Source organism: Lissotriton vulgaris, chromosome 4_1 (assembly GCF_964263255.1).
Source record: "Lissotriton vulgaris chromosome 4_1, aLisVul1.2, whole genome shotgun sequence".
Lineage (NCBI taxonomy): Eukaryota > Metazoa > Chordata > Amphibia > Caudata > Salamandridae > Lissotriton > Lissotriton vulgaris.
In genome coordinates this window covers 577,815,954-577,842,205 of record NC_141691.1, presented here as the reverse complement: position 1 = coordinate 577,842,205, position 26,252 = coordinate 577,815,954, and the positions used below count along the sequence as shown (strand labels likewise).

At 44.4% G+C, this 26,252-nt stretch overlaps 1 protein-coding gene across 9 annotated transcripts in view; it reads left to right on the top strand.

Annotated features, from left to right (window-relative positions):
* Positions 1–26,252, top strand: part of PDE1C (phosphodiesterase 1C) — a 1,706,308-nt gene that overhangs the window by 1,368,352 nt on the left and 311,704 nt on the right. For all 9 annotated transcript variants that reach the window (XM_086964785.1, XM_086964792.1, XM_086964789.1 and 6 more), the window contains 2 exons: positions 12,820–12,960; positions 22,272–22,372. In XM_086964785.1, coding sequence (XP_086820911.1) covers positions 12,820–12,960; positions 22,272–22,372 — 242 coding nt within the window. The remainder of the gene's footprint in view (positions 1–12,819; positions 12,961–22,271; positions 22,373–26,252) is intronic.

Below are 26,252 nucleotides of genomic sequence, written 5' to 3'. Positions count from 1 at the left end.
GGAAGGGTCCAGGACATGGTTTTGCTGCATGTGGTGGGAGAGTATTTTGTTGACATGAGCTTCAGCCAGTTTTGACGTCCAGGGGAGCAGGGAAATGGGCCGGAAGTTTTCTGGTTTAGTGGGGTCCAGTGTGGGTTTTTTGATGATGGGCGAGACCCACGCAGATTTCCAGCAGGTGGGGACCACTGCTGAGGAAAAGGAGAGATTGAGTAGTTTGGCAAGCGAGGGGAGAAAGAAGTCAAGAGATTCCAAGAATTTGGACGGACGCATGGGGTCTGCAGGGGAGCCAGACTTGACCTGTCTGCATAGTTTAGAGAGGTCGTCGATGGATACGTCGGGTATTCTTAGCAGTTTAGAAGTCTCCGCCATCGATTGGGGGGTGTAAATGGGCGTGGTTGAGGAGCGAGTCACTGGAAATTATGAATACTATGAAATGTTATCTTAGTGCAAGCTTAGACTCTCCCAGAATAACAAAAAGAACATAGAAGTAGAATGTTGCACCTGGTAAGAGGTACAGAATGACTTAAGGGTCAGAGCGCAGCCTCCACAACATAAGAAAACCAGAAGGGGAGGCACTAGGGGGAATTAAATGTAAAAAAAAAATTTGCATCAGAAAAGCAGTGTTAAAAAATATGTACATGTTTTTATAAAGTGTCCTCTTTAATTGTCATGGTCCCTTTGCAGAATCATAAAGCATGAACAAATGGTTATTTTTTATAGTTGTTTTACCATTTGGCGGCTTTATATAGTGTAAATTCAGCCCAAGACAAAGGCTATTTGAGTTCTATTCATGAGTACCAATTACAGTACACATGATCTGATTTTTTATTTAAGGCCCTGGGCGAGGAAGTGATCTGCCCAGAATCACAGGTTGTTGAGCAGACGATGGGACTCAAACTTGAATCCCCATCTCTGCAACTCTGGCGTTAGGCCACCTATGCCTATGCACAGACAAGGAATGAAAGTGGGAGAATACTGTTCTTGCGCAGGACACAAGGCCAAGGTAACAATGGCCTACATGCTGAGCAACTGAAAAACCAGCAAGGCCCTTTCCATCACAAAATTATTCGAGCCCTCCAACACAAGAGCACCTGAAAAGCAGCGAAGCCCCTGCTATTACTAACATACTCAGCCCTCCTCAGACCTTCAGCTCAGAAGCACATGAACAGCAGTAAGGCCCCTGCAATTTGTAAATTAATCAGCACAAAACACAGCCTCTGGATCATCCACAGTAGCCAGGGGAGGGGGGGGGGAAGGGGCTAAGGTGAAGATTGTGCGCTTTCAAAACATCACCTGGCCCCCACAGCCAGATCCATTCTTCCTCGCCCACTGTGCCCTGAATGTGAGGGGCTGTGGGCGAGGTGTTAAGACTAGCACTGTTTCCCCGGCTGCGTGGGCCCCAGGGGGGCCAAGGTGAAAATGCCTCAAAAGGCCTGAGCAACACCTGGCCCCCAGGGAGGCCGATTCTTGTAAACAATCACCCCTCCCCAGCCCGGCCTCAGCGTGATTGCTTTGCAGGGCAGGGGGTGCAGTAGAGGCCACAGCTTATAATCGCTGTATGGCCGCACAGTGAAGCGCTTTCATTTCTGTCTCTGTGCCCTCTGTGGGCCGTTTTTTTTCTCCCCTTTCCCAGTCGACAGAGAGCAGACAGCAGAGAGCACTCTCTGTGGACTGGGAAAGGGGAGAAAAAAAAACGGCCCACAAAGGGCACTAAAACATCGGCCCTTCGGCCGATGCCCGAATGCCCGCAGTACCAATCCGCCCCTGACTACAACTCCTTTAACAAGCTGACTCGAAAGAATGCAGTTACCAGTGAATACTCATGACAGCAGAGTGCAGCTTGTGGTAGGGATGTATTTAAACAAGAAACTGGTAACCCAAGATAATGCAGGCCCCCAACAACAAACATAGGGGCGGAGTGAAGGCCACCACTCACCAGCATCCTCCTTGCTCAGGCGCGCAACACCCATTGGACTCACCGGGCCCCCCCCCCCGTCGTGTGTGGCAGCCCAGGATGAAACAGATACCGGGCACACACAGAGCCGCACCCGAACGTTTCACAGGTCTTTTAAATACCATTTGAATGTTAATGAGGCCTTGCATTTTTTTCACCCCTTCTAAGAGCCCCTGCAGCTCCACTCTGCCTACTGATTAAAGGTTCAGCCCCCCCCCGAAATGTTTTCTTATCCCACCCCCCCGAAATGTGGCTCTAGTTGCGCCTCTGTCCTGGCTCTTTACTGCATTGATGCTGGCTGCAGGCTGCCGGCTCCGAGGCTGATCTTCGGAGCTGGGAAGGGAGCGCACCAACTTTATTTTACAAGGAGAACACGGCCCAGAGAAGGTCGCATGGCGTCAACCTGCTGACTGTGTCATGATGAGCGGCTGCTCCAAGGGATGCATCATTCGATCTTTAAGGGCCTGCAGACCATGTTCCGGCTCATCAAGCATTTTATGGGTACATACTAAAACAAAACCTGGGACATTTGGAGTGAGGATCATGTGACTCTGACTTTGGAATTGGGGAACCTGGTTCGAATCTCTGTGTCGGTTCTCCCTGTGCCTAATAAAAAAGATATTTAAATACGTTGATTATCATTTGTTAACAAATGCTGAATAGGAAACAAAATGGCAAATGTAGAACGCTGATTGCAGTACGGCAAACGAACTCCCGTCGGGTGAATGCAAGAAGATAATTGCGTTTGGGCCAACAACCAAAAACGCAACAATCCATAAACAAGGGCGAAGGCAAATGAAAATAATTGTGCAACAAAAGTTATCAAATGGCTAGAAGTGAACTGATCCATGTGACAGAGCAAGTCTCCAGGACAGAACAAAACAGCCAAAAGGCTGGACAAATGTAAACCATTCACCAAAGAAACCAAAGGAATTTCGACGGCAGATCAAGGAACGAATGATAAGGCGATGGGTGTGCCTAATGTCCACAGACTAGATACAGCATGTCAAGAAACAGTGCATGCGCTGCCTAGGCTCAACCTAAAAAGGAGGCATACCTGCCGGCTGTGCCTTACCCGACTATGTGGCTGCATTTGCTGCTGGGCACAATAAGATTCCAGCCTGATTCCCACCTCATAAATTTTGTTCAGTTCACTGCACACATCCGCTTTTCTCAGGGAATGGATAGTGCAACCAAAAGCGGGGCCTGCTTTAGGGCAGTGCGGCTGGTGCAGCTGCACTGGGCGCTTATCTGTGATGGGGGAGCTGTGAGCACAGGGTGGCACTGTTCTTAGCAATATCTTATGATAGGAAAAATGAGGGGCCCTTTTGCTGGTGGTTGTGAGAGAATCTGAGGAGGGAGCCTGACTCCCGAAACGCGTAGATGGATGCCGAATAAATAAGCTTTGACATAACTTTGCCCGTGAGTGCCTGGATGCTTTCAGCGTAACACTTGAACAGCTGTGATCTTATTTCGAATATATATATATATATATATATATATATATTTCGCCAACCGACTCGAGGCAGCCACTCCAGCCCAGTCCCAAATGACGAAAGAGCAGACTCGTAAGTTGGTGCTTAGTCAAGGTGCTTTATTTCATCCAGCAAGCCAGCAGCCATTACGTGTTTCGCTTTTCACAAAGCTTGATCACATGGCCTATATATATATATATGCAGGATTCATGCATCCAAATTAATTTTTTAGCTTTAAATGTAAAGTGGTGAATTGTTCAGTTGACGATGATGTTTAACCTTTTCCATGTTACTGTTAGATTGTAACAACGTGTGAATTTTCGCTTTCCCTTTCCCTACTTAAAGAATTTGTTTGGAAATCTGGCAAACCATTCATGAATAGTACATTTTGCCTTCGTTTTTGTTTTTAAAATTAGGAACAAGTGATTGGGGTAGTGGAATTTCAGGTTACAGTGCACTCTGCTATTTTGTCACATTTCATTACCCTGGCTGTGCTGCAGATGTTCTGAGCATGCTACTGGCCGAAAGGACATGGTGAGATTTTGATGAAATGACTGGCAACATGTGGTGGTTGAATTTTCCTCTTGTCCGAGAAAGATGAAATAAAACTCTACTATTGATTTGTCTCTACAGAGTGACAGCCAACTCTGCTAAGAGCTTCTTCTCAGCTGCAATATTTATCATTGCTGAAACAGGCTCTTCATACACAGCTTGCATCCTCTATCTGACACACAGGAACAGATGATCTGTTAAAACACGTTATTTACTGATTCACGCAAGGAGGCTCAGTCAAGCACTCTCCTTTTATTCCTCCAGCCAGTCGGTGTCCTCAAACCAGTTGGAAGCCCACAGTGCTCTTGAAAATCAAATACAAAAAAAAGTGCTTTAGCTCCCATGTTCTGAAGAGAATTTGCATAAAAGCCAATAACTTCTAATAAAACAGGAACACGTTATTCTTTTTTACAATGGTTTTATTATGTCCATCCATTTTATCTGGATAAATCAGAAGGCTGTGTCTGTACTTTTCAAGTAAGTAGAAAATCTGCCCTTTTGACTAAAGTGTGAAATTCTTGACTTTTACGCTGAGTCCTGTGCTCATCTGTGAATTTAACAAATGGCAGCTCTAGACGGTGAAAACGTTTGCTAAGTCTTTTGAATTATTGTGGCAAAAGATGTAGTGTAAAAAGATAGGGACATATTAACAACAGCAGTGAGCCACTGGAACGTCTCTTTGTGACGTTCTGGTGGCTCACAGGGCTTAGCCATATCTATGATGGCACGAAATGTTACCTGGTGTAGCTTTTCATGTAGATATGATGTAAGGTAAGGCAGTGCAAGTCATTGCCTTGCCTTACTCTGCATGAAAGAGGCTTTCCGTGGGTGTTTCCACTTTGTTAGAAATGGGGCTTCTGGTTTGCTAGGGTATGCACCTCAGCCAGGCAGAACCCATCACTCTAGTCAGGGTAAGGGAGTTACACACCCAAGATATCTCCTGCTCATCCCCTTGGTAGTTTCGCAGGGCAGTCGGGCTTTTCCCAGAGTCAATGTGTAAAGCATTTGCACAACACTCACATGCACACACCAGTGGCACACTACACACACCATAAAAGAGACTCCACATCAGACTATATAAAATATATCACTTATATTGTATATAAACACATAGACCACAATCACATAAATTACTTTGCCAACTACTACTACTTGGCCCAACTACTACTTGGGCCAACTTTGGCCCACAAGGTCCTGCATAACGCTGGTCCCCCCATTCTGAGCACTTGGATCACTCCATATAGACCGCCAAGAGCGCTCCGGTCTGAACAGGGAAACCTTATCGTTGTCCCTAAGGTGAAGAAAGCCCGCATCGGCGGCCGCCGATTTTCGGTAAACACGGCCAGAAAATGGAACGCTCTCCCCCCGAGCCTCAGAGCTGAACCAAACCTCCTACGATTTAGGAAGTCCCTCAAAACCCTCCTTTTTCCCTGATTCATTCGCAGCTTCCCTGTGCCCCCCCTTAGGAGTTTGAGGTTTCAGCGCTGGGATACTCGAGGGTGACTACGCGCTCTATAAAAACCTAAAATAAACTAGGCAATTGTCAAAACATCACATGGATCATAAATTCCTTTAAACTAGGCAATTGTCATAACACAATATTTAGTGCAATAAAGCAAATGTTGTGCATGTCATAAAACCATCATGAAAACAACACCCTACACCCGTGGTTCCCAAACTGTGCGCCGCGGCGCCCTGGTGCGCCGTTATGAGTTGCCAGGGGCGCCGCGGCACGATGTGGGCAACATGCAGAGTGGAGCTGCAGGGGCTCTTAGAAGGGGTAAAACAACAGCAAGGCCTCATTAACATGTAAATGGTCTTTTAAAAGACCTCTGAAGTGCTCGGGTGCGGCTGTGTGTGCACCCGGGATGCTGTCTCATCCTGGGCTGCCACACACGACGGGGAGGCGAAGGAAGGGGGGTCGGGGGCTGAAGCCATTGAGTCCAATGGGTGTTGCAAGCCGCAACTGTATTTTTTTGTGTGGATTATGTGCTCTGTTCTTGCTCACTAATCACAACTGCATGTGGGTGAAATGGAAAGGGGTTTCCGGTTTCTTCTGGGCACAGCGCTTTGTGCATATGTGAACTTTTCTGACCTTTACTGGTTGCACAGGCATGCCGTGTGTCTGGAAAGCTGCACTTTACTTTATTTATTGATGCCATTGAAACTCTCAACCTCGTGCAGTTTAGGTGACCTTGGTATTCTGGCGAGCATTAATTAACAGAACAACAATTGGGTAAAAAATTCGATTCACACAGAAATTATGTTCCCAGAGTCTATAGTTTTGCTACACTCTCAGGTGCGTATTCTGAGTCCTACCTTAGTGCATTCATTTGCCTGTAATGAGCGATTTATTAGCGCAGCAAAAATTCACTGATAACATTATTTTTCTATTTCTAACCATTTTGATTTTTAGATATTAATTTAATTATTTTCTCTAGACCTTCATAAACAGACTTTTTTGAATACCGTTTTCCTGACATTTGATTTTAATGTGAGTGATGTGGGAGTCTATTTCAGAGTGACATTTTGCAGAGAAATGTTAGTTTACGTTTCATGCAACATCCTTAAAGTTACTTTTAGATCAAAATAGTACCTCACACACACATGAGAAATGGAAGGGTGTCACAGAGATTATGTGCATTAATATTAGTGAGCTGCTGTTCTGTTGCAAATATTGAAACACGTCATCACTATCCATGAATATTATAGATGGAAACACATTTTGAATTTTGGAGGAATGGCTGTGCACTGTCAGTGACCTAGTCAAAGAGGGCATGAAACAGCTGAAACTGGACCATATATTCAAAGCCGTTCCTAACAGGGGCCGGGGACCCCCTGAATATGTTATGTCCAGGGCCCCCAAAATCCTTAATATGTCCCAGTTTGCCCATTCTTTAAAAAAAAAAATCTCCCTTAGGTTGTTCAGGCTCGCTCGCTGGCTGTGGTGGACTCCCAAACAAATTTTACGTCCACCACTTTCAAATGTCACCAGCCACCACTGGAAAGGGGCAGTCTCAGGGCATGAAGGGAGCAGGCATGGAGGAAAGGCATGGACAGATGAGGTAGTCTGAGAGCACGAAGGGGGCTGGGATGGACAGAAGGGGAAGGAAGTCTGAAAGCACAGTGGGAGCAGGCATTGCCAGATGGGTCAATCAGGGGGCACACATGGAGCAGTCATGGACACAAGGAGCAGACTGAGTGCATGAAAAAAGGAGGCATGCACAGAAGGGGCAGTCTGAGGGTGTGGGGCAGGCATGGACAGAGGGGGCAGTAAGAGTGCACGGGGTAGGTATGGACAGAAGGGGTAGTCAGGGGTATGCTGGCAGGAACGGACAGAAGGGTAGTCAGAGGGCACGACAGAAGCAGGCATGAACACCAGGAGCAGACTAAGGGCGCGAAGGGAGCAGGCATGGAGAGAAGGTAGTCTGAGGACACAAAGGGAGCAGCATGGATAGAAGACACAGTTAGAGGACACGAAGGGAGCAGGCATGGAAAGAAGGGACCGTCTCAAGACACGAAGGGGACAGACATGGGTAGAGGGGGCAGGAGAGGTCACGAAGGGAGCAAGCATGGGCAGAACGGGCGCTCCTAGCGTAGGGCCAGCCACAAGGCATAAAACAAGAGACTGGGAGACATCTGGGGGCAGGGGGAGAGGGTTGGCAGGGTTCTGGCAGGCAGGGGGAGAGGGTGGCAGGGGGGAGAGGGTTGTCAGGGGGGAGAGGGTTGTCAGGGTTCTGGCAGACAGGGGGAGAGGGTTGACAGGGGTGTATTAAATAATTTCGGCGTGTGTGTTTGCCTGTTGGATGCATTTTCCCTCCAGTATGCAATGATAACATCGAGTGGCTCCGTCTTAACTTTGTGGAATTTAATTCCAGATTAACTGAGAGATCTACTGAGTTTGGTATAGAATAGATTAGAAAAATGACGATGGCCCTGTCTGTAAACGCACATTTGAGGATGTTTTTTCAACAAAATACACTTTTTAAAAATGTCATTGTAAATGCATATTCCATATATTCAATAGGGAATATGCATTTACAATTACATAAAAAGAAAGTTTATTTTGTTTAAAAAACATCTTCAAATGTGCGTTTACAGTCAGGGCCATCGTCATTTTTCTAAACTATTCTAGACCAAACCCAGTAGATCTCTCGGATAGTCCTTGAAAGGGGAAGGCATTCAAATATTACTGAAACATCAATATGGTCACTGGCTTCAATACAGCCTCCCACGCCTGAGTTCGCAACGCATTTACATTCTCGATGAGAGAAAACGTATCAGCACATAAAACAAGTTTGTTTTTCCCCTTTTACAACTGTTATCTTTTTATTTTGTTACAAATATGATTAAATACCTTCATTGCATCCCAATTAATTTAAGGAAAACAACAGGAAGTACTCCCGAGGTCGGGCTTACATCCCCACCCACCCGTCCACCGGTAAAAAAATGGGGGGGAGCCACGGCCAACTGCCAATTTGATCAAGGGAGCCACGGGTCAAAAAAGTTTGGGAACCACTGCCCTACACCCTCCCTGTACATATCATGTAGTTTCTGAAAAGGATACTTGTTATCTGGTCTTCACAAGGATTACAGTGACTTTTCTCATAACATTAGGGCATCGAAATACAGGTGAATGCAATAAATCACATGAATATCACTATGAACATGTAGGGTGCAGCTTTTCTGCACTCCAACAACACTTTATATGGTAATTCACAAGTAACCTTTAAGGCACCGGAAATCCTGCATGCCTTTTACCAGGATTACAGTAATGTTGTTGGTACTTAGAAAGCACTCATTGGCATTTTCATCATGGCCCCTTGGGGCCAGCCAGGAGGTGAGAAATGCGGCCACTCGGTGCCCCCCCCAAGTATGTCGCAAAAGTAGGGGCGGGCACACACACTGCAGAGATCTACAGAGAGACCTCTGAGGCAAGTGCGGCAATTCTACCGGAGCTCTGCGAGGTGCTCCTACACTTAATAGAGTAACCGCATGATAGACGTTGGTGAGCAGCCTCCAAGGGCAGTTCGGGGTGCACTGTTCCCATTGGGTGCAGGATCAAGACTGATTTGCATATGGCTGGGTGCAAACTGGAATGTCATGGTGAGCAAAGAAAACGATGGATTTAGGCCCAGATCTCTGTACTGGGGTGAATGTATGACATTGTTCTGCAGACTTTCCATCAAATGTTCTTTTTGCATTTGTCACCCTGTGTGGGACGGGTAAGCCCAGATGTGGGTCCCGTGCTCTCCATGCCACTGGAGTCATGCTAACCAGTCGTAGGATGCTTGTTTCTAGTCCAGGGTGGACCCGGCCTGGCAGTTCAGGCTGGACTGTTCCCATTGGGTGCAAGGACAAGACTGATTTGCATATGGCGGGGTCTAAACTGGAATGGCATGGTGAGCAAAAAAACAATGGATTCAGGCCCAGATCTCTGTGCTTGGTTGAATGTATGACATTGTTCTGCATTCTGTCCATCAATTGTTCATTTTGCACTTGAACGCTGTCACTCCCCTTGAAGGTCGTTCACCAATGTCTAGCATGCGGTTACTTCATTAAGTGGAGCTTTGGTTTCTTTTCTGAACCATGAATTCTTGGTCCATTCCCTGATCCTCCACATTAAACCGAAAGGCAGCCCCCATCACCTAGTTACCGCTGATTGTAATTTTATGAGGATCTTCTTTGTACTAGTCGGGATTCTTTCCTAGAATTGCAGGCAACGCCCCAACTTCACACTAATAGGCATCGTGCCCAGGCACCTATATTCTAGTCCTGAAGATGATCTCAATAATGTGTTAAAGAGATCAAAACGTCATCAACTTTTAAAAACTCGAAACACAAATTCATACTTTTATTTGTACATGATAGAGTGCATCAATGTATATTGTTTGCTGGTCCAATTAATATCATTTTTGGCTATGCTCCATGTAATGCATGAGTTTTTTCCTTTTTATGTTGTACAGGTCCCCACTTGTATGTTGTTCCTTTAATCCTTCATATTAAATGATCATGTACAGTTGGACAATCAAATATAGATATCATTGTATTTCTTCATTAATAATCCTTCTAACATTGTTTTTTTGTTAGGGACCATAGTTCCTGTTAAACATTCAATACCCAAGGTCCTTTACCATTAATTGGGTTGTCTTATTTTTTGTAAAACACTGTAAAAGTGGCATTTTCAAACACACAGTTTAAAAAAACACCTTTACTAATTTGCCCCAATTGAAAGTTACACATGTAAAATGTTACAGTGGAGCTCTAATGATAGCCTGTGGGACAGGCAGCCTTTCAACAGGGAAACATGAATTACTCAGTATTTTACTATCAGGATATGTATAACACAACAGCACATGTCCTACCTTTCAAATACACTGCGCCCTGCCCATGGGGGTACCTTGGGCCTACTTGAGGGGTGCCTTACATGAAATTAAAGGGAAGGTTATGGCCTGGCAAGTGGGTGCACTTGCCAGGTCAACATGGCACTTTAAAACTGTGCGCTCAGACACTTCAGTGGCAGGTCTCTGACACATTTAATGGGCTATTCATGTGGGTGGCACAACCAGCGCTGCAAGCTCAAGAGTAGCCTTTGATTTCTAAGCTCTGGCACACACCGTGCACTCCATACGGACTTGTCAATAAATCAAATATGCCAATCATGGATAACCAATCACAATCATAGATTACACAGAGAGCATATGAACTTTAGCACTGATCAGCAGTGGTAAAGTGCTTATAATACCATAGCCAACGAAAACAGAGTCTGAAAAATAGGAGGCAAAAGGTTTGGGGATAAACCTGACAAAAGGGCCAGATCTATCATCATGCAACAGCAATGGAATTTGATATTACCCCAGATTTACAATATCAGGTGAACCTGGGCGGTGCCAAAACCTTGCTCTTTCCTAGACTTGGCATAATGAGAAGACATTTTTACATTCCTCCTCATTTTTACCTCTTTTCACGTGTTTCTGCAGCCCCTATAGAAAGAGGAAAGTGCTTTGTAATTGTTTTTCTGCAGGAAGGTACCCCTTCTTGCACTAAAACAACAGTGCCAACAACACAGACACACTTGCAGTATTATGTGCGCCAGTGCAGGAATACACTGTATCTTATAAATATGGTGCATTCCTGTCCTTTCAAATTGGCGTATACCAGCTCAGCAAAATGATTTGAGATACTGCCCTGTGCAAATTCCTTGTAAATATGCCCCATAGATTGGGAAATCTTCAGAGACAAACACAATTTGAATAAATGTTGATGTGTTTGTGAAGTGGTGATTCGCATCACCAAAAATAGCACTATTCAACAGGAAAATTGAGTTTCTGTACTCATCTGAGGAATGAAACAGGGATGACCAAAGAAAGAGCCCGGGAAATGCAGACCCAAACAAGGAGGAAAAAAGGAGAAGAGTGGTAATGTGCACCAAAAGTGTAAAAATGTTGAATGGGAGACAGTGGAAAAAGACCAGAAAAAGAGGATTGAACCTCATAAAATGAACCCCTGCCTCCAAGAGTAAAGATATTTAGGGGCTTTTTCTTGAGAGCCTTGCATCGCTTTTTTGCACCTCGTGAAGTGGTACATGTGTAACATAGGGTTCTCATTCTGATTTATGAAGCCAGGCAAATCCACGCTGCATGGCATTGAGTAGCTTAATAAATCGTGAGTAATGCAACACAACACAAATTGCTGTGTCTGTGCCCGGGAGGCTTTCCATGGGAGATGTGGTGGGTTTTCCCACACAATTTCAATGGAATTTGACGCCGTTCCAAATTTACAGAAACATGAAAAACGGGGGAAGCACCAAATCTGTTCGCCTCTCGAGGTGAGGCATAATGAGGAGAAATATGGTTATTTCCCCTCGTTTTTCCCTGTTTCTATGTGGGCTGCATTAAGCATAGAAAAGCAAAAAATGCCTCTTTAGATTGTTTTTGGGCAGGATGGTGCCCCTTTCTGCACAAAAACAATCCTGCGTTTAATGGAGGCATCCTTGCACTATTGTGCAAGGGTGCATACATTGGTACTAGGTTGCCAAAATGATGCCAGCGCAGGAAGAAAGGACAGGAAGGCTCCGTATTGCTTAAATACAGTACATTCTTGCCCTTTTACTTTGGCGCAGGGCACCGCAGCAAAATCCCTTGCTTCACTGCCCTATACCAAAATCCCATAAATGAGCCCCTTAGTTTTGTGATGTAAAAATTGCAACATTTTGTTCCATTCACAATTAGACTTCAACATTTGCACCACCCAATTAGAAATTCAACCTAAGTTTCCAATTCTCTGCTGCTAAGAATCATTTGAGTGATAGGTCTTCGTTTTAGTGGGCCTAAGTGGGCTCTCGAAGTACCTCAGTATGTTTGAAGCATAACTTCGTGTGGGGTAATTGCCAGTTTTTATGCACTTTTCTGCTTCTTTTAGATTTTAATTGTAAACCTTCTATCTTTTCAGTGTTCCATCATGTTTTCGTTTCTTTGTTTTAGCATGAGCGGCCGACGTTCAACCATGTTGAGTTGTCTTGCTCGCTCCTCTCACTGTTTGCCATTTATTTATATAAAACAATACTATTGCAATCATCATTCTGATGAATATTGTGAATGCTATAAATTGTTGCCTCTTTAGATTCCAATATTGGTTGCAATGCCCACATGTTAATATTTAAAGGTTGATTTTGACATTGCTACTCAAGTTCATGAGTGATATTGTTCATTTTCTGCATATAACCAATGCACTTGTGTCTGTCATTCCCTGTGCTGTCTGTCATCCTTCAGGGCACCTCGGTTTGTCAGTCAAGTAATGCGGAGGCAGTTCAAGTAATCAATGTTTCTTCCTCTTCAGATACCAATTTCCGCCCTGGTTTCATTCGTGGAAGCACTGGAGGTTGGTTACAGCAAACACAAAAACCCCTACCACAATCTGATGCACGCAGCGGATGTTACGCAAACAGTCCATTACCTCCTGTTTAAGACTGGTGTAGCAGTAAGTATTTCGTGTTTTGCATTGACAACATTAATTTACATTTTGAGTCACTTAGAGAACTGTCCATTGTTGTTCCAAGAAAGCATTGCTTCTAAAGTTAATGAAGGAAGAAGAGCATATGGTTGGCCCTGTTTACATGTCACTGTGAGCAGAAACTCAATTGATTAGAATGCTGCCCAGAGTATGTCATGACTTTTGTTCTTGCCTGCCATTACAATAAATAGGATGGATTGGTCTAGAGACAGGCCAGTTAGCTCGCTGTGCCACATGACTCAAGATGTAAGCCCCTACTGAGGTAGAAAAAGGCAAAAACTAACTTTTAGAAAAGGCAAAAACGAACTATAGCTGCTAGTGTTCTCATACAGAGGTAAACCCCTAGCTAATTTGGATAGTCTGCCCTTTTCAGACTGGCAAAAAAAGGATTTAATGTGGTTGCTTTCTGCCTGTCGAGGCATTTTGAGCAAAGAAAACAATGGACTGCCATGCCAGATGAGAGATTTTTAAGGCTCAGTTTTCACAATAGGAAGAACATCTATAAGCCACCCTTAAATGTAATCTTATCAAGTGAGAGTTACAATACACACAAATTAAAGTTTTCTTATATTAAACCCTCAATCAATATGGTGGTCATTATTTTCTTTGGAACATAAACATTTTAATCGTAGCCCTTCTTAATATATGAAACACTAAAAACATTGCAAACTATTCTAAAGAAATTTGCCATAGCAAAGCAAAAAAGTTTGGGGCTAATTTACAAAAGCACTTATGAGTAAGAGAAGTACTAAAACAGGAATAATCTTGTATGTAGTTTTACTTGGTTTTGTGAATTGACCCCAACATTTTCAGCTCCCTATTAGCAAAAGTGCAAAGAGGCCACAATTCTTCTGCCGCCGTTTGCAGCTTTCTGTGCTTGTTGTATCTTATTGGCAGCAGCGGTTTGAGTCCAGTGGCAAAATAAGCATGAGGCTTAACCATTATGCATGCTTGTCATACTTAGGGCGATACCCGGAAACACAAAAGTGATTATTAGAATTCTCCTAAAAGTTCTGAGCACTGACAACATCTCAAATTCACTTTGCAGCTCTTCATTTTTATATCCACTATGCCACTCTGGACATGGGCCAGCTAAATGCAAAGCAAAAGAAACCTTCCAGCCCAATCTGTCAGGCAAAGTCCTCTCTAGATAGAAACACAAGCAACCACAAACTGGTTTTGGCATTCTTGAGCCTCATCAGTGAGGTGCAGTCTGAATTCTGTAGCACAGCGAGCATGGTACCTATGTCTGGGCATATTCATTATACACAGGGTGTCACACTGAAATATAAAGGGATGGGTATAATGCTTGCAAAAGTGGAATCCAGTCAATGTTTGTGACCATTGTGTCATTTAAGACAGTGACCAGCAACAGGAAAATCAGACTTCGCTGTATCCCTAGCCAGAACTGCCAAGCCCAGCCTGACATAAACCTGCCATTTTCCGAGTACCCCTTTCCACCTACAAAGGGCTAAAAAAGGGAACTGCAAGAAGTAACTTATCAGTAGTCCATGAATTGTAGCAAGGTGCCCAATCTATGCATGAGTCAAAAGTATCGAAGTTTGTGATAGGGCTCTTCTGAATTACTGTTAGAAGCCAATCACAATAGTACCAACACGTGGCAATTCAATCAGAAAAGTGTTAACACGTGGCAATTTTTAGATTGGTAGAAAAGATGGCATATCAGAATGCTGAAAGAACAGTGACTTTTTTGGCCTACCTTTCAATCTATAGCAGTAGTTCAAACTTTTAGCATCAGCACTACAGCACTCTGGGCTATGTTGTACACTCCAGGGATGTGCAGACAGCACACACACAGGTGGTTTTCTGTGTTCAAGCAAGAAACTCTCAGTTTGCTCTAGTGCACTTCAAATCCAATTTCATTCCTTCGGTAACTTAATAAAAGGGGGAGATGTAGTCTTTTTTGCTTATTGGAGAAATAGTTTTCCCACCCCTAGATACAAGCAATCAAAACAGCTATTCCTCAGTTTGTATATTTTTCATACATTCACTAATCTGTCTCTATTGAGAAAAGCAACTGTTAAAATAAATTTCATCAATATTTTTATATTGTAATTTTTGTTGGGCAGATGTTAAGTTGGGATGATGTTAGGCATCTATCTCAGTCCTGTAATCTTTATCAAACTGGAAAACTGCCAAAGCTGCCTACCCGCCTAACACCACTCCTCTGATCAGCCATTTTATTATTACCCACTTAAGTTTTGATATTCCTCTTCCATACGTTAATATTTGCATTTGCACTTCTAGTGCACCTCTCCTAGTCCGACAGTAGAAACACAGCAATATGCCCTTTTCCAAATTAAAAATTGACAAAGAGCATTAAGCAATTTTTATTGTTTCGTCTGTGAGTCAAAGTCATAATCACAGAGCATGTTTTGTTTCTGCTTTACACTTTTACGAAGATACTGCAAAAAGGGGGTTCAATTTCCGACCCGTCTTTTTGTGATAAGAATCTAATTTATTTTGAGAACCGACCTATATACTAATAGCTTAGATTATAAAATTCTGACTTGAAGTGGGTCGCTGTTTCCAACTACTAGGGATGGTGGCCTCCAAAAGTCAACAGGCCACCTTATCTGTAACTATTTTAAAAAAATATATATATTTGTATAAATCTGCCTGATTTCCAGAAAAGAAAAAAAACGGCTCCTAACAAAACATACGTTAAAAAAAAAGAAAAAAAGTGTCAGTGAGAGTAGCTGTGGTCCTCTGGAATTCCGGTTGCAAGCTATTGATACATAAGGTAACGATTCACACTTTGGAAGGGATTCCCAAAACACACCCCTTTCAAAGTGACAAAGAAAAGCATCAAGCAATTATTATTGTATTGATATTTTTGTCTAATTGCATAATATGTTTTGTATCTGCTTTACACTTTTACGATGATGCTTCAAAAAGTGGTTTGTGGTCTTTTTGCCACAAGTATCTAATTTGTTTTGTGAAACTACCTATGTACTAATAGCTCGGTTAGTAAAATACTGAGTTGGAGTGGGTTACAGAACAACTACCTAATTAATATTCATTAGGTACGCCGCGAATTGAGACTCACTCTGATTGGTCAAAATCACAGTGATGGTGGCCTGACAGGGTGAACAGGTCACCTTGTCTAAGATTGTTTTTACATACACATTTTTCATAAAACAGCCTGTTTTCCTTAAAGGAAAAACAAGTGTTTTCTTTTATACACATTTCAGTGGGAGTTGTCAGCGTTCCTAGGGAATTCCGGTTGCAAGCTATTGATACACATGGTACCAATTCACAATTTGGAAGGGATTCCCACAACACACCCCATCCAAACTGCGACTCTGTAAACATTGGGAAATCATTTTAGAAGTTGGTAAAAATGAACTGACTCCTAAAATCGGTGTCATGCATACGAAATACCTATTTTTTTGTTTACAGACACTCTGGTTTGACAAATTCAAGTGTTTACAAATGCAAACTTTCTTAGTCCATCTGGCCCTATGTTCTACAATGAATGACTCCTTGGGCTATGATCAATTAAATGTGTGTTGTATCCACATATGTTAACAGTATGTGGCATTGCACCAGTCATTTTGTCAATTATATTTGTATTGTAATATGTTATCATTTGTAAACCGAATGGCCTGATCATGGGTGCTCTATAGTGGTAAACCCAATTTCTAACACCACATCAGGTCCCCATACCAACTTCCCACTGCTGCTCCTTAATTCTGCCTTTTGTTACTGTAATCTTGCCTGATTGTTGCTGTATTTTCCTTCTGTATTTCCATTGATTTCCCCTTCTGTGCACAGTTTTCCCGTTTCGCCACTCTATATGCTGCTCTTTGTACCACTTTTTGTGCCTGACTGTCACTCTATTTTAATTTCGCCCTATTATTTGCCCATTACTTGCCTCATTTTTACTTTTGTTACTGAAATCTTGCCTGATTGTTGCTGTATTTTCCTTCTGTATTGCCGCTGTTTTCCCCCTTCTGTGTGCCATTTCACCGCTTTGCCTCTCTTTTTCCTGTGACTTTCCCTTCCGATTCCCACCTGACCCACTCTCTGCCCAGTGCACCTCCCTCCTCCCTTGACTTATTAATGGAGGCCGCAGTGCTACCCCATTGAGCAGGTCTCCATACAGGCTCCACGGCTGCTACTTAATTCTGCCTTTTGTTACTGTAATCTTGCCTGATTGTTGCTGTACTTTCCTTCTGTATTGCAGCTGTTTCCCCCCTTCTGTGTGCTGTTTTTCTGCTTTGCTGCTCTTTTTTTCCACCATTTTACCTACCGCTTCCTGCCTGCCTCGCCCTCCACCATGCGTCGCTCCCTCTTCCCAGGACCTACTTAATGGAGGCAGAAGTGCGACCTCATTGAGCAGATCCCCATACCAGCTCCCACTGCTGCTGCTTAAATTCTACCTTTTGTTACTGTAGCCTTGCTTGATTGTAGCTGTATTTTCCTTCTATGTTGTCGTTGTTTTCCCCCTTCTGTGCACTGTTTTCCGGCTTCGCTGCTCTATGTCCCACTCTTTGTACTGCTTGTTGCACTTGACTGTCACTTTATTTTAAATTCTCACTATTATTTGCCCATCAATTGCCTTATTTTTGCCTTTTGTTACTGTAATTTTGCCTGATTGTTGCTTTTCTCCTTCTTTATTGCGATTGTATTCCCCCTTTCTGTGTGCAGTTTTTCCCACTTTACGCTCTTTTTCCTGACGTTTTTCCTCCCGCTTCCTGCCTGCCCCGCACTCTGCCCAGAGCCCCTCCCACCTCCCAGGACCTACTAAATGGAGGCTGCAGTGAGGCCACACCAAAGGAGTGCCAAAGGCATGCCCGTCCTCACCTGGAGCACGCCCAGCGCCAGGACCCCTGGGTCTCCCTCCACCCAAAGATACACCTCCTCTGAGCCCTGAGCCAGGCACCCAGATGATGCAACAACAACTGCTGCACCTCTCCACAATCAACTGAAGGACCTTTTTTCCTGCGGTACTGTCCCCTCTCTTCTCCTGCAACACCTCAGCACCTGCACGCACAATGACCACCACCACGCTGACCACGACAGCTTAAGAACAACTCCACTGCCTCCTGCTCAACGCACAATCACACTGCAGGCCCGCCACCGAGATCCGGGCCACCATCACCTCCCTCACCCCCCAACATCATCTTCTTAACTGAGTCCTGGCTCAACACAGAATCCACACCTGACATCGCCTCAGCAACACCCGATGGCAACAAGATAGTACACTGAGACCGCAGAAACAAACACAGAATCAGAATTGCTATCATCCACAAAGAAACAATCCACTGTACCACCACCACATTCAACACCACCCTGATCATGGAACATCTCAACTTCCATCTCCAAACCGACAGCAAACCCACCATCAGAGGCACCCTCACCTACAGACCTCCAGGACCCCACCCCAGCTTCTAGGAAACCATCATCGCCCGCTCACCATTGATTCCAAACAGTACGTCTTCATTAGAGACCTTAATTTTTACATTGTTGACCTCAACAACACCAACACAGTCAACCTCCTGGAAAGCAATGAGCAATATCAGCCTCACTCAACTATCCACCAACTCCTCATTCACTGCAGGGCACACACTCGACCCCATCTTCACAGCCAGTGACAGAGTCAAGTATAGCCATGTCACATAACTCACCAGGACAGACAACTCCATTGTCCACTTCACCATCAGGGGATTCCCGGCACCACCACCAGGCTCCTTAGCACCTTCCCACCACAGCTGGAACCAGGCGCACAACACCCATTGGACTCACCAGGCTTCAGCTCCCCCCCGTCGTGTGTGGCAGCCCGGGATGAGACAGATCCCGGGCACACACACAGCCACACCCGAACGTTTCACAGGTCTTTAAAAGACCATTTGAATGTTAATTAGGCCTTGCTGTTGTTTCATCCCTTGTTGGAGGCCCTGCAGCTTAACTCTGCCTACTGATTAAAGGTTCAGCCCTCCCCGGATATTTTTTCTTAGCCGCCCCCCCCGCCCCCCGAATTTTGGCTCTAGTTGCGCCTCTGGCTGGCACAATGTATCAGAGAGCCAGTGGACTGAAGCCCTCAGCACCTCCCACCCTGACACTGCAACCAACCTAGAAGAGACTGTCAAGAACTTCTCCACCTAGATCACCAACTACGCCGACAGACTCACCCCCATCAAGCCCACCAAACCAAAGAGATCCTCCAAACAGCCCTGTTGGTTCACCACAGAACTGAAAACCACAAAACGCAACTGGAAGCGACTGGAAAGGAAATGGCGCACCAAGAAGGAACTTACTGACTGAGCCAAATTCAAGACATCACTCAAACAATGCCATAAAATCCTGAAAGATATGAAAAGAAGCACACTGGCTGACTGCATAGAAGACAGTTCTAACCACAGCAAATAACTCAACATCGCCAGAGTTCTCCAACCCCTCAACCACAGAAAACATCACCCCTTCCTAGGAACTCTGTGACCCCTGGTGAACTTCTTCCATGACAATATCTCCACAAAAGCTTCAAACCCCAACCCTCTGCTGCCAACATCCTCAGCCTACACGCTACCACAGAGGCAAACCCCAAACACCTGCTCACCACCTGGGACCCACTCACCACTCAACCCACCACAGCCATCATAAACTCCTTCCACTCAAGAGCACCCACTAACCCCTTCACTTACCACATCTACAACCTCAGGAGCCAGATAACCAGCAACAAGCTCACCGCCATCTTCAATGCATCCATCACCATGACTGCCTTTCCCGAAGAATGGGAACAGGCAGAAGTCAAACCCCTTCTCAAGAAATCGCCTGCTGACCATAGCGAATTCAAGAACTACCATCCCATTTTGCTGCTCGCCTTTCCTGCCAAAGTCCTGAAAAAGGCCATCAACCCCCAATTCATGGAACACCTGGGGAACAACAATCTTTTGGACACCTCCCAATCCGGATTCCACACCAATGGCAGCACTGAAACCCCCCTTATTGCTGCCACTGACACATCAGAACCCTACCTGACCAGTGAGAAATGGCAGCCCTGATCCTCCTCGACTTCTCTGCAGCATTCAACACTGTATATCGCCACACCCTTATCAAGGGGCTTCACCACTTTATGAATCCAAGGAGACGCCCTCATATGGATCGACTTCTTCCTCACCGGAAGTACCCAGAGAATCCATCTACCATCTTTCGCCTCTGAACCTAAGAACATAAGTTCCAGCGTCTCTCAAAGCTCGTCCCTCAGTCCTACAGTGTTGAACATCTATATGACCCCCAGGGCTAACATCGTCAGAACGCATAGACTAAACATATCCTATGCTGACTACACCCAGCTCATCCTTACACATTCAAAAGCCCCCTCAACCATGATGGCCAACTTCTGAAAGTGCATGACGAGCACTGCAAACTGGATGAAAGACAACTGCCTAAAACTCAGCACAGACAAAATGGAAGTTCTGATCTTTGGGAACAACACCTTCCCATGGAAAGACGCCTGGTGGCCTTTCGAACTAGGACCCTCACCCACTCCAACAGACCATGGCTGCAACCTTAGCATCATCCTTGACAGCAAGTTCACCTTGAAAAGCCAGATCAATGCAGTCTCCTCCAACTTCTTCCTTATGCTCCATAAGATATTCAAATGGCTTCAATTCAACACCAGATGAACAGTCTTGCAAGCTCTAGTCACAAGCTGGCTGAACTACGGCAACACACTTTATGTAGGAATCACCCCACACCTCCTTAAGAGACTGCAGACCACATAGAACTCAGCGATCAGACTAGTCCTCGACCTCCCAAAGCAAATCCACATCACCCCGCCTCAAGAAACCACACTGTGTCCCCATTCCGAAGACATGTCAATTCAAGATGCTGATGCTACACAACGAAGGACCTATGCAAAAGAAACAATTGATGTACGGAATGCTGGACAATGCATGGGTATGCCCATACGTGGTCCTGTGGTCACTACACCACCGGATTCAAGCTAGACTGGCTAATGAATTGTGATGCCCTGAAACCGGCCCCAGGATGCTTGTTTCCGGTCCAGGGGGGACCTGGCTTGGCAGTTCGGGCTGGACTGTTCCCACAAGGAACAGGGTCAAGACTGATTTGCATATGGCTGGCTCCAAATGGGGTGTTGTGGTGAGAAAAAGAATGATGGAATAAACCCAGATCCTTGTGACTGGGAGATGAATGTTTGCATTGTCCAGCATTCCGTCCATCAACTGTTTCTTTTACACAACGAAGGACAAGCATACATCAACCACCGCTTGAACTTCCACCAACTCTCCTGACAAATGAACTCTGCCTCCCTCACTCACACCCCTCGCATTCACCAAAGCAACAGTGGAGGACGCTCCATCTCCTACCTCGCTGTGAACTCCTGAAACGACCGCCCCCTTCACCTCCAGACCTCTTCATCTCTGCTGGAATTCAGGAAAGGACTGAAGACCTGACTGTTCAACTCAACCCTCCATAAGCAGCAGGGCTCTCAGCACCAAGGTACTCTCACGGGTGATTAGCTGCACTTTATAAGTACTGGTTTTGATTTTTGAATTGATTTGATTACACCTGATGAAATCAAATAACCCCGGGTTTTAAATGTATTGGATGTGATAAATTCCACCTATCATGAGCTTAACCATTATAACACTCACATTTTGGTGTTGTTTCATGCACCCAAATCTGCATGTAGCAGTATTTATCGAGCATTTTTCACCTGTTCAATTCCAGCAAGTTTGACCTGTTGGAATTTAATGGGGAGAGCAAACTAAATCACACGTGTTATGATTACCAGGTGCTGTAAGCGCCACACCTATTTAAATTGTGATCTCTAAGCAAACAAGTGTTTGCACAGGTATTGCTATGTTGTGGGTCACTCATAGACAGATCTTATGTGTGAAAAGTAAAAAATGTATACTGATACCGACATGTACATTTTACAAAATATACCATTTGAACACAAAAGGATGCATTGTACTTTGAAATCAATCAAAATAACATTTTCTTTTTAGGTTCTCAGCAGATGAAAACATTTTTCAACTACATAAGTAATTGAAATTATAGAATTGATTTACAATAGATGTATCATCAGGCATAAAAGAGAACAATTTCCCGCACATCTGGCAGACTGTGCCTTTTAAACAGCTGGGGAGCAGCATGGAAAGGACAAGATAATGAGTTTTGCTTTTGTGCTTTCAGCACAGGGAGAGCTTTCTTCCAAAGACAAAAAAACTAGATGCCAGTGAGCATGACAAATCATCTGATTGCCTTCTAATCTTTTTTTTCAGCACTGGTTAACAGAGCTGGAAATCTTTGCTATGATCTTCGCAGCTGCCGTTCATGACTATGAGCACACAGGAACCACCAACAACTTCCACATTCAGACAAGGTAAGTTCAGCAAAAGCACCTGGGGCACGCCATACGTTCTATTAAGATTTAGTTTACTTGCATATAATAGTTAGGAGAGTTTTGGAGTTGTCAAATTCCGAAGCATACAGTGACCTTCGTTATTTACTTTTTCCAGTGTCTGTACTTAATATTTTACTTATGTTCCCATTACTATTTGAGATCTAAGTAGCAGTTATTCAAAGTTATGCAAAAGGAGGAATGTAGATTGAACTTTATCTTTCTGATGGATACTTCTTACCACAGATTTCTCCATATAACTGGATCTAGTAATTATTGCAATCTCTCATGTATTCCAGCTGGCGGCAATATCCGCTTCATTTATTACTCCGAACTGACTTCTCACATCACATGAAAGGGCCACATCTGTGCACTTATACCAATTTATCTTTATCAGAAATCTTCAACTCCGACCAGAGCTCCTCATTTACGAATTTTGGTTCTTACCAAAAACCTTTTGGTTCAAATTCTTTTGGTTGTCTTCAGGGATATCAACCCCATAGACAACAGGCTTCAAACTATGATCCATGTATCCAAAGAAGATGTCTTTTATGAACACACAGTGTTTGTTTATACTGCTTCGGCACCAAACTTGACTCCAAGTCCAGTGCCAAATGTTCCCTGATACATCCCAAAGTCACCAGGGAGCCAGAAGCAAACTTGTTGCCAAGCACAAAAAGTGAAGTTGATCACCATCTAGATCACAAGGCCAGTCCTAGTGCGAATTAAAGGGACAAGACAAAAAATAAACATAGAAAAAGTAAACAAGGCTTATCAGCATCCAGATGCTCCCCCTCCTGGGTGACGCCACACAATCACCATTCCATAAACCGCATACAAGCCTAGCCTTCCTCCTTGGCCTTATGCTGATTCTGAAGCTGATGCACCCTGAGTTCCCTGGGCCCTTGTTGAATATGAATCAGGTTGATGTCTTCAATGAGGCCATGCTGCAGATCTTCAAATTCATTCTGGCTCTCTCTACCATGTCTTCTTGCTCCAAAGACATGGTGAGTCCCCGGTAAAATCTTTGCCAGTGAGCCATTCCCTAGTGCTGACTTACACCAGCAAAATACAGCCCCCTCCCCATGTCTCTGACACATAAGAATACCCCTATTCCTCTGACCTTGCAAGTAGTTCCTCCATTGGTGCCATCTCTCGTGGCACTGGTTCCATATCTGGTTTTGTCTCTGGCCCTCATTTAAGCATATTCTCAGCGGGAAGTAGTCCTACGCATTGTATATCATTACCAAAGCACAAGCAATTGTGGAAGAACACTCTCTTATGGTTCCGCTACCTCAACAACAATACATCAACAGGATGTAGTATATTTTGGGTTGAGTCTGATGCCACAAAAAATGACAAAGATGATGACGAGCAGACGGATAGCTTCCTACATTCTCATTGTACTGGTGCTGATTTATGTCTTGACTAACAGAAGTCAGAACTGTTCTCAATTTTCCTTTGTGGCCACCAACTGAAGAAAGTGCCCTTTTGCAGTTGTAGTTAGTATTGCCACAGAAGTGTTGAAATTGCTCCTTCCCACTGAGAAGACTAAAGGTAACCTTTCTACTGAACTTTTTCAACCTAAACTTAATACTTCAGAGCCTCTGTTGCCATTTAACAAGACTCTGGTTGACACAATTATGGCAGTGTTGGAAAGTGGGATATTAGTAGTGGTAAATATGCATCCACCAATGGCAATAAGGCCACTACCACAGTTTGTACACTCAGTACAGGTCTTAATAAATTATTTCCATGCTCAACCCTTGGTAGCTAGGCTGCGAGCTTTCAGGCGTAACTTAGGACAGGTATGTATAGAATTTAAAAACACCAATTCGGTAAATAATTTAGACACAATACACAATAGAAATCCCACACCAATTTATAAAAATAGGAATCATTTTTATCTTTAAATGACACAAAAATGTCAAAATTCCAATATAAGGAGCCGGCGATATGCATTTATAAAGATTTAGCAATATATAGCACTTAGCGCCACCTTGGGACATCCGGTCGCACTTGACTGGGACCAAGTCAAAGCTTCAGGCTGACCGCGATGGAGCACTGCTCGGATACCCCTCGCAGTAGGCCTTGGTCGAGATTTTAACTGTAACTTTTTCTGCTGGGGTCCCTCAATGCTCTTCACCAGTACAGAATCACTGAGGGTTCGCCAACTTGCTTTCCAGGGAGCTCCCGGTCAAACTCTGGAAGTCAGACTTCCAGAGCTGTTGAGGTGCCGGGTTTTTAGGAACCCGGTGGTGCCAGGGGAAAACACCCGAAGACCTCTTGAGTTCTTCCTGTTCTGGACCACAGAAACACAGAGTCTTCTAGGTGAAGTCAAAGATCGAGTTTTATTGGCTGCAACCAAGTAACAAGCGTCCTAGAAGTACAACAGCACGGGTTGTAGATTCTCAGGAGACTGTTCGTTTTTACAGAACCAGCCTTCTCCTTTTATACAAAAATAACAGCTGCAGGCAAGAATTTTTTAGTTTACAATACGGTCATATACATATTTCCAAAATAATGAAAAAGCAAAGTCATGATGGCAAACCCACCTTTTTGAGGTCCAGTTTGTGATAGATGACCCAGCTCGGCCCAGAACTACCATCAGATATCGATGAAACCCCAATAAAATCGGGCACCTCCTCATCGTAAAACCGGCCATAAACAGGAAACATGGACAGGTGTATATGTGTGGATAACATGGTTTGTATGTAGTGAATGGTTAATGGCATGTTGTGCCTTGATGCTATCTTACTCGGCCACTGGGCGAGGAACTGCCCGAACAGGTTTGGCTGGAGGCAGTGGAGTCAGCTCAGCCAGGTCATGGGGAAGTCAGCTAAGGTGGACGTGTCCTTTCAGATCAAACTCGGCCTTAATCAATTGACTATATGAGGGCAAGCCACAAAATGGAACCCGAGGGTTCGAGACGGAAACCATGATTTAAGGGTGATAGCATCACTCAATCACGACGCAAATGAATAGGGATAATGTCCTAAACATTACCGGTCTGCCGACACCAAATTCGTCAGGGTACGATGATATTTTGTGACACGAGTGTTGGGCCTCGGTACCATATTATAGCAGGGCCCAGAATTTTCAGAACCACAGACCTCCTTTTGCCCTTATATAGGCAATGACTCATGCTAATCTGAGTCCAAATCTGTATTCATGAAGTCATGGAGATGCTGCTGTAGCATCATCCTGTTGCTCAATTCGTCTCTTGACACAGGCTTCCTTAACATGATGTAGCACAGAGGCCACATATTGCAGGAGCGCACTGTACACAAAGGCAGAACAGGAACAGAATGGCTAAGATCATCCCAATGAATATCAGAATTTTCCATCCCCAGGCAGATATCAGTTCCCAGAACCACCCTAGCAAGGACCAGTCCCCTTTATCCACGTGAATGGAATCAGAGATCTTGTGCAGTTTGGAGATGGCCTGGTACACTGTCGGAGCATTATCAGGGATGAAAATGCAGCAACTGGATTGGATCACTCTACATACCCCACCACGGTCTGCAAGTATGACATCTAGGGCAACCCTATTTTGAAGAGTCATAAGTCGGTCCGACTGGAGCTCAGCAGTCAATTTACTAAAGGCACCGTCCGTTTCGGTCACGGCGGATTCAACTACCCTTGTCAATTGGCGAATGTTCCTGCTGTTCACCATAGGCCCCCAAAACGGCAGAAAACCTTTTGCGAAATCTCCAAACTCCTGCTCCGCAGTGTCGTCTTTACTCACTACACCCCTAACTGTCCTTGTCCGGTGGTAATCTGCCTCGGACGTGTAAGTGGGTGGCAGCAGAAACGAGACAAAACATGTGCCCGAGAAGTCAGGGGGCAACCATGTATACGC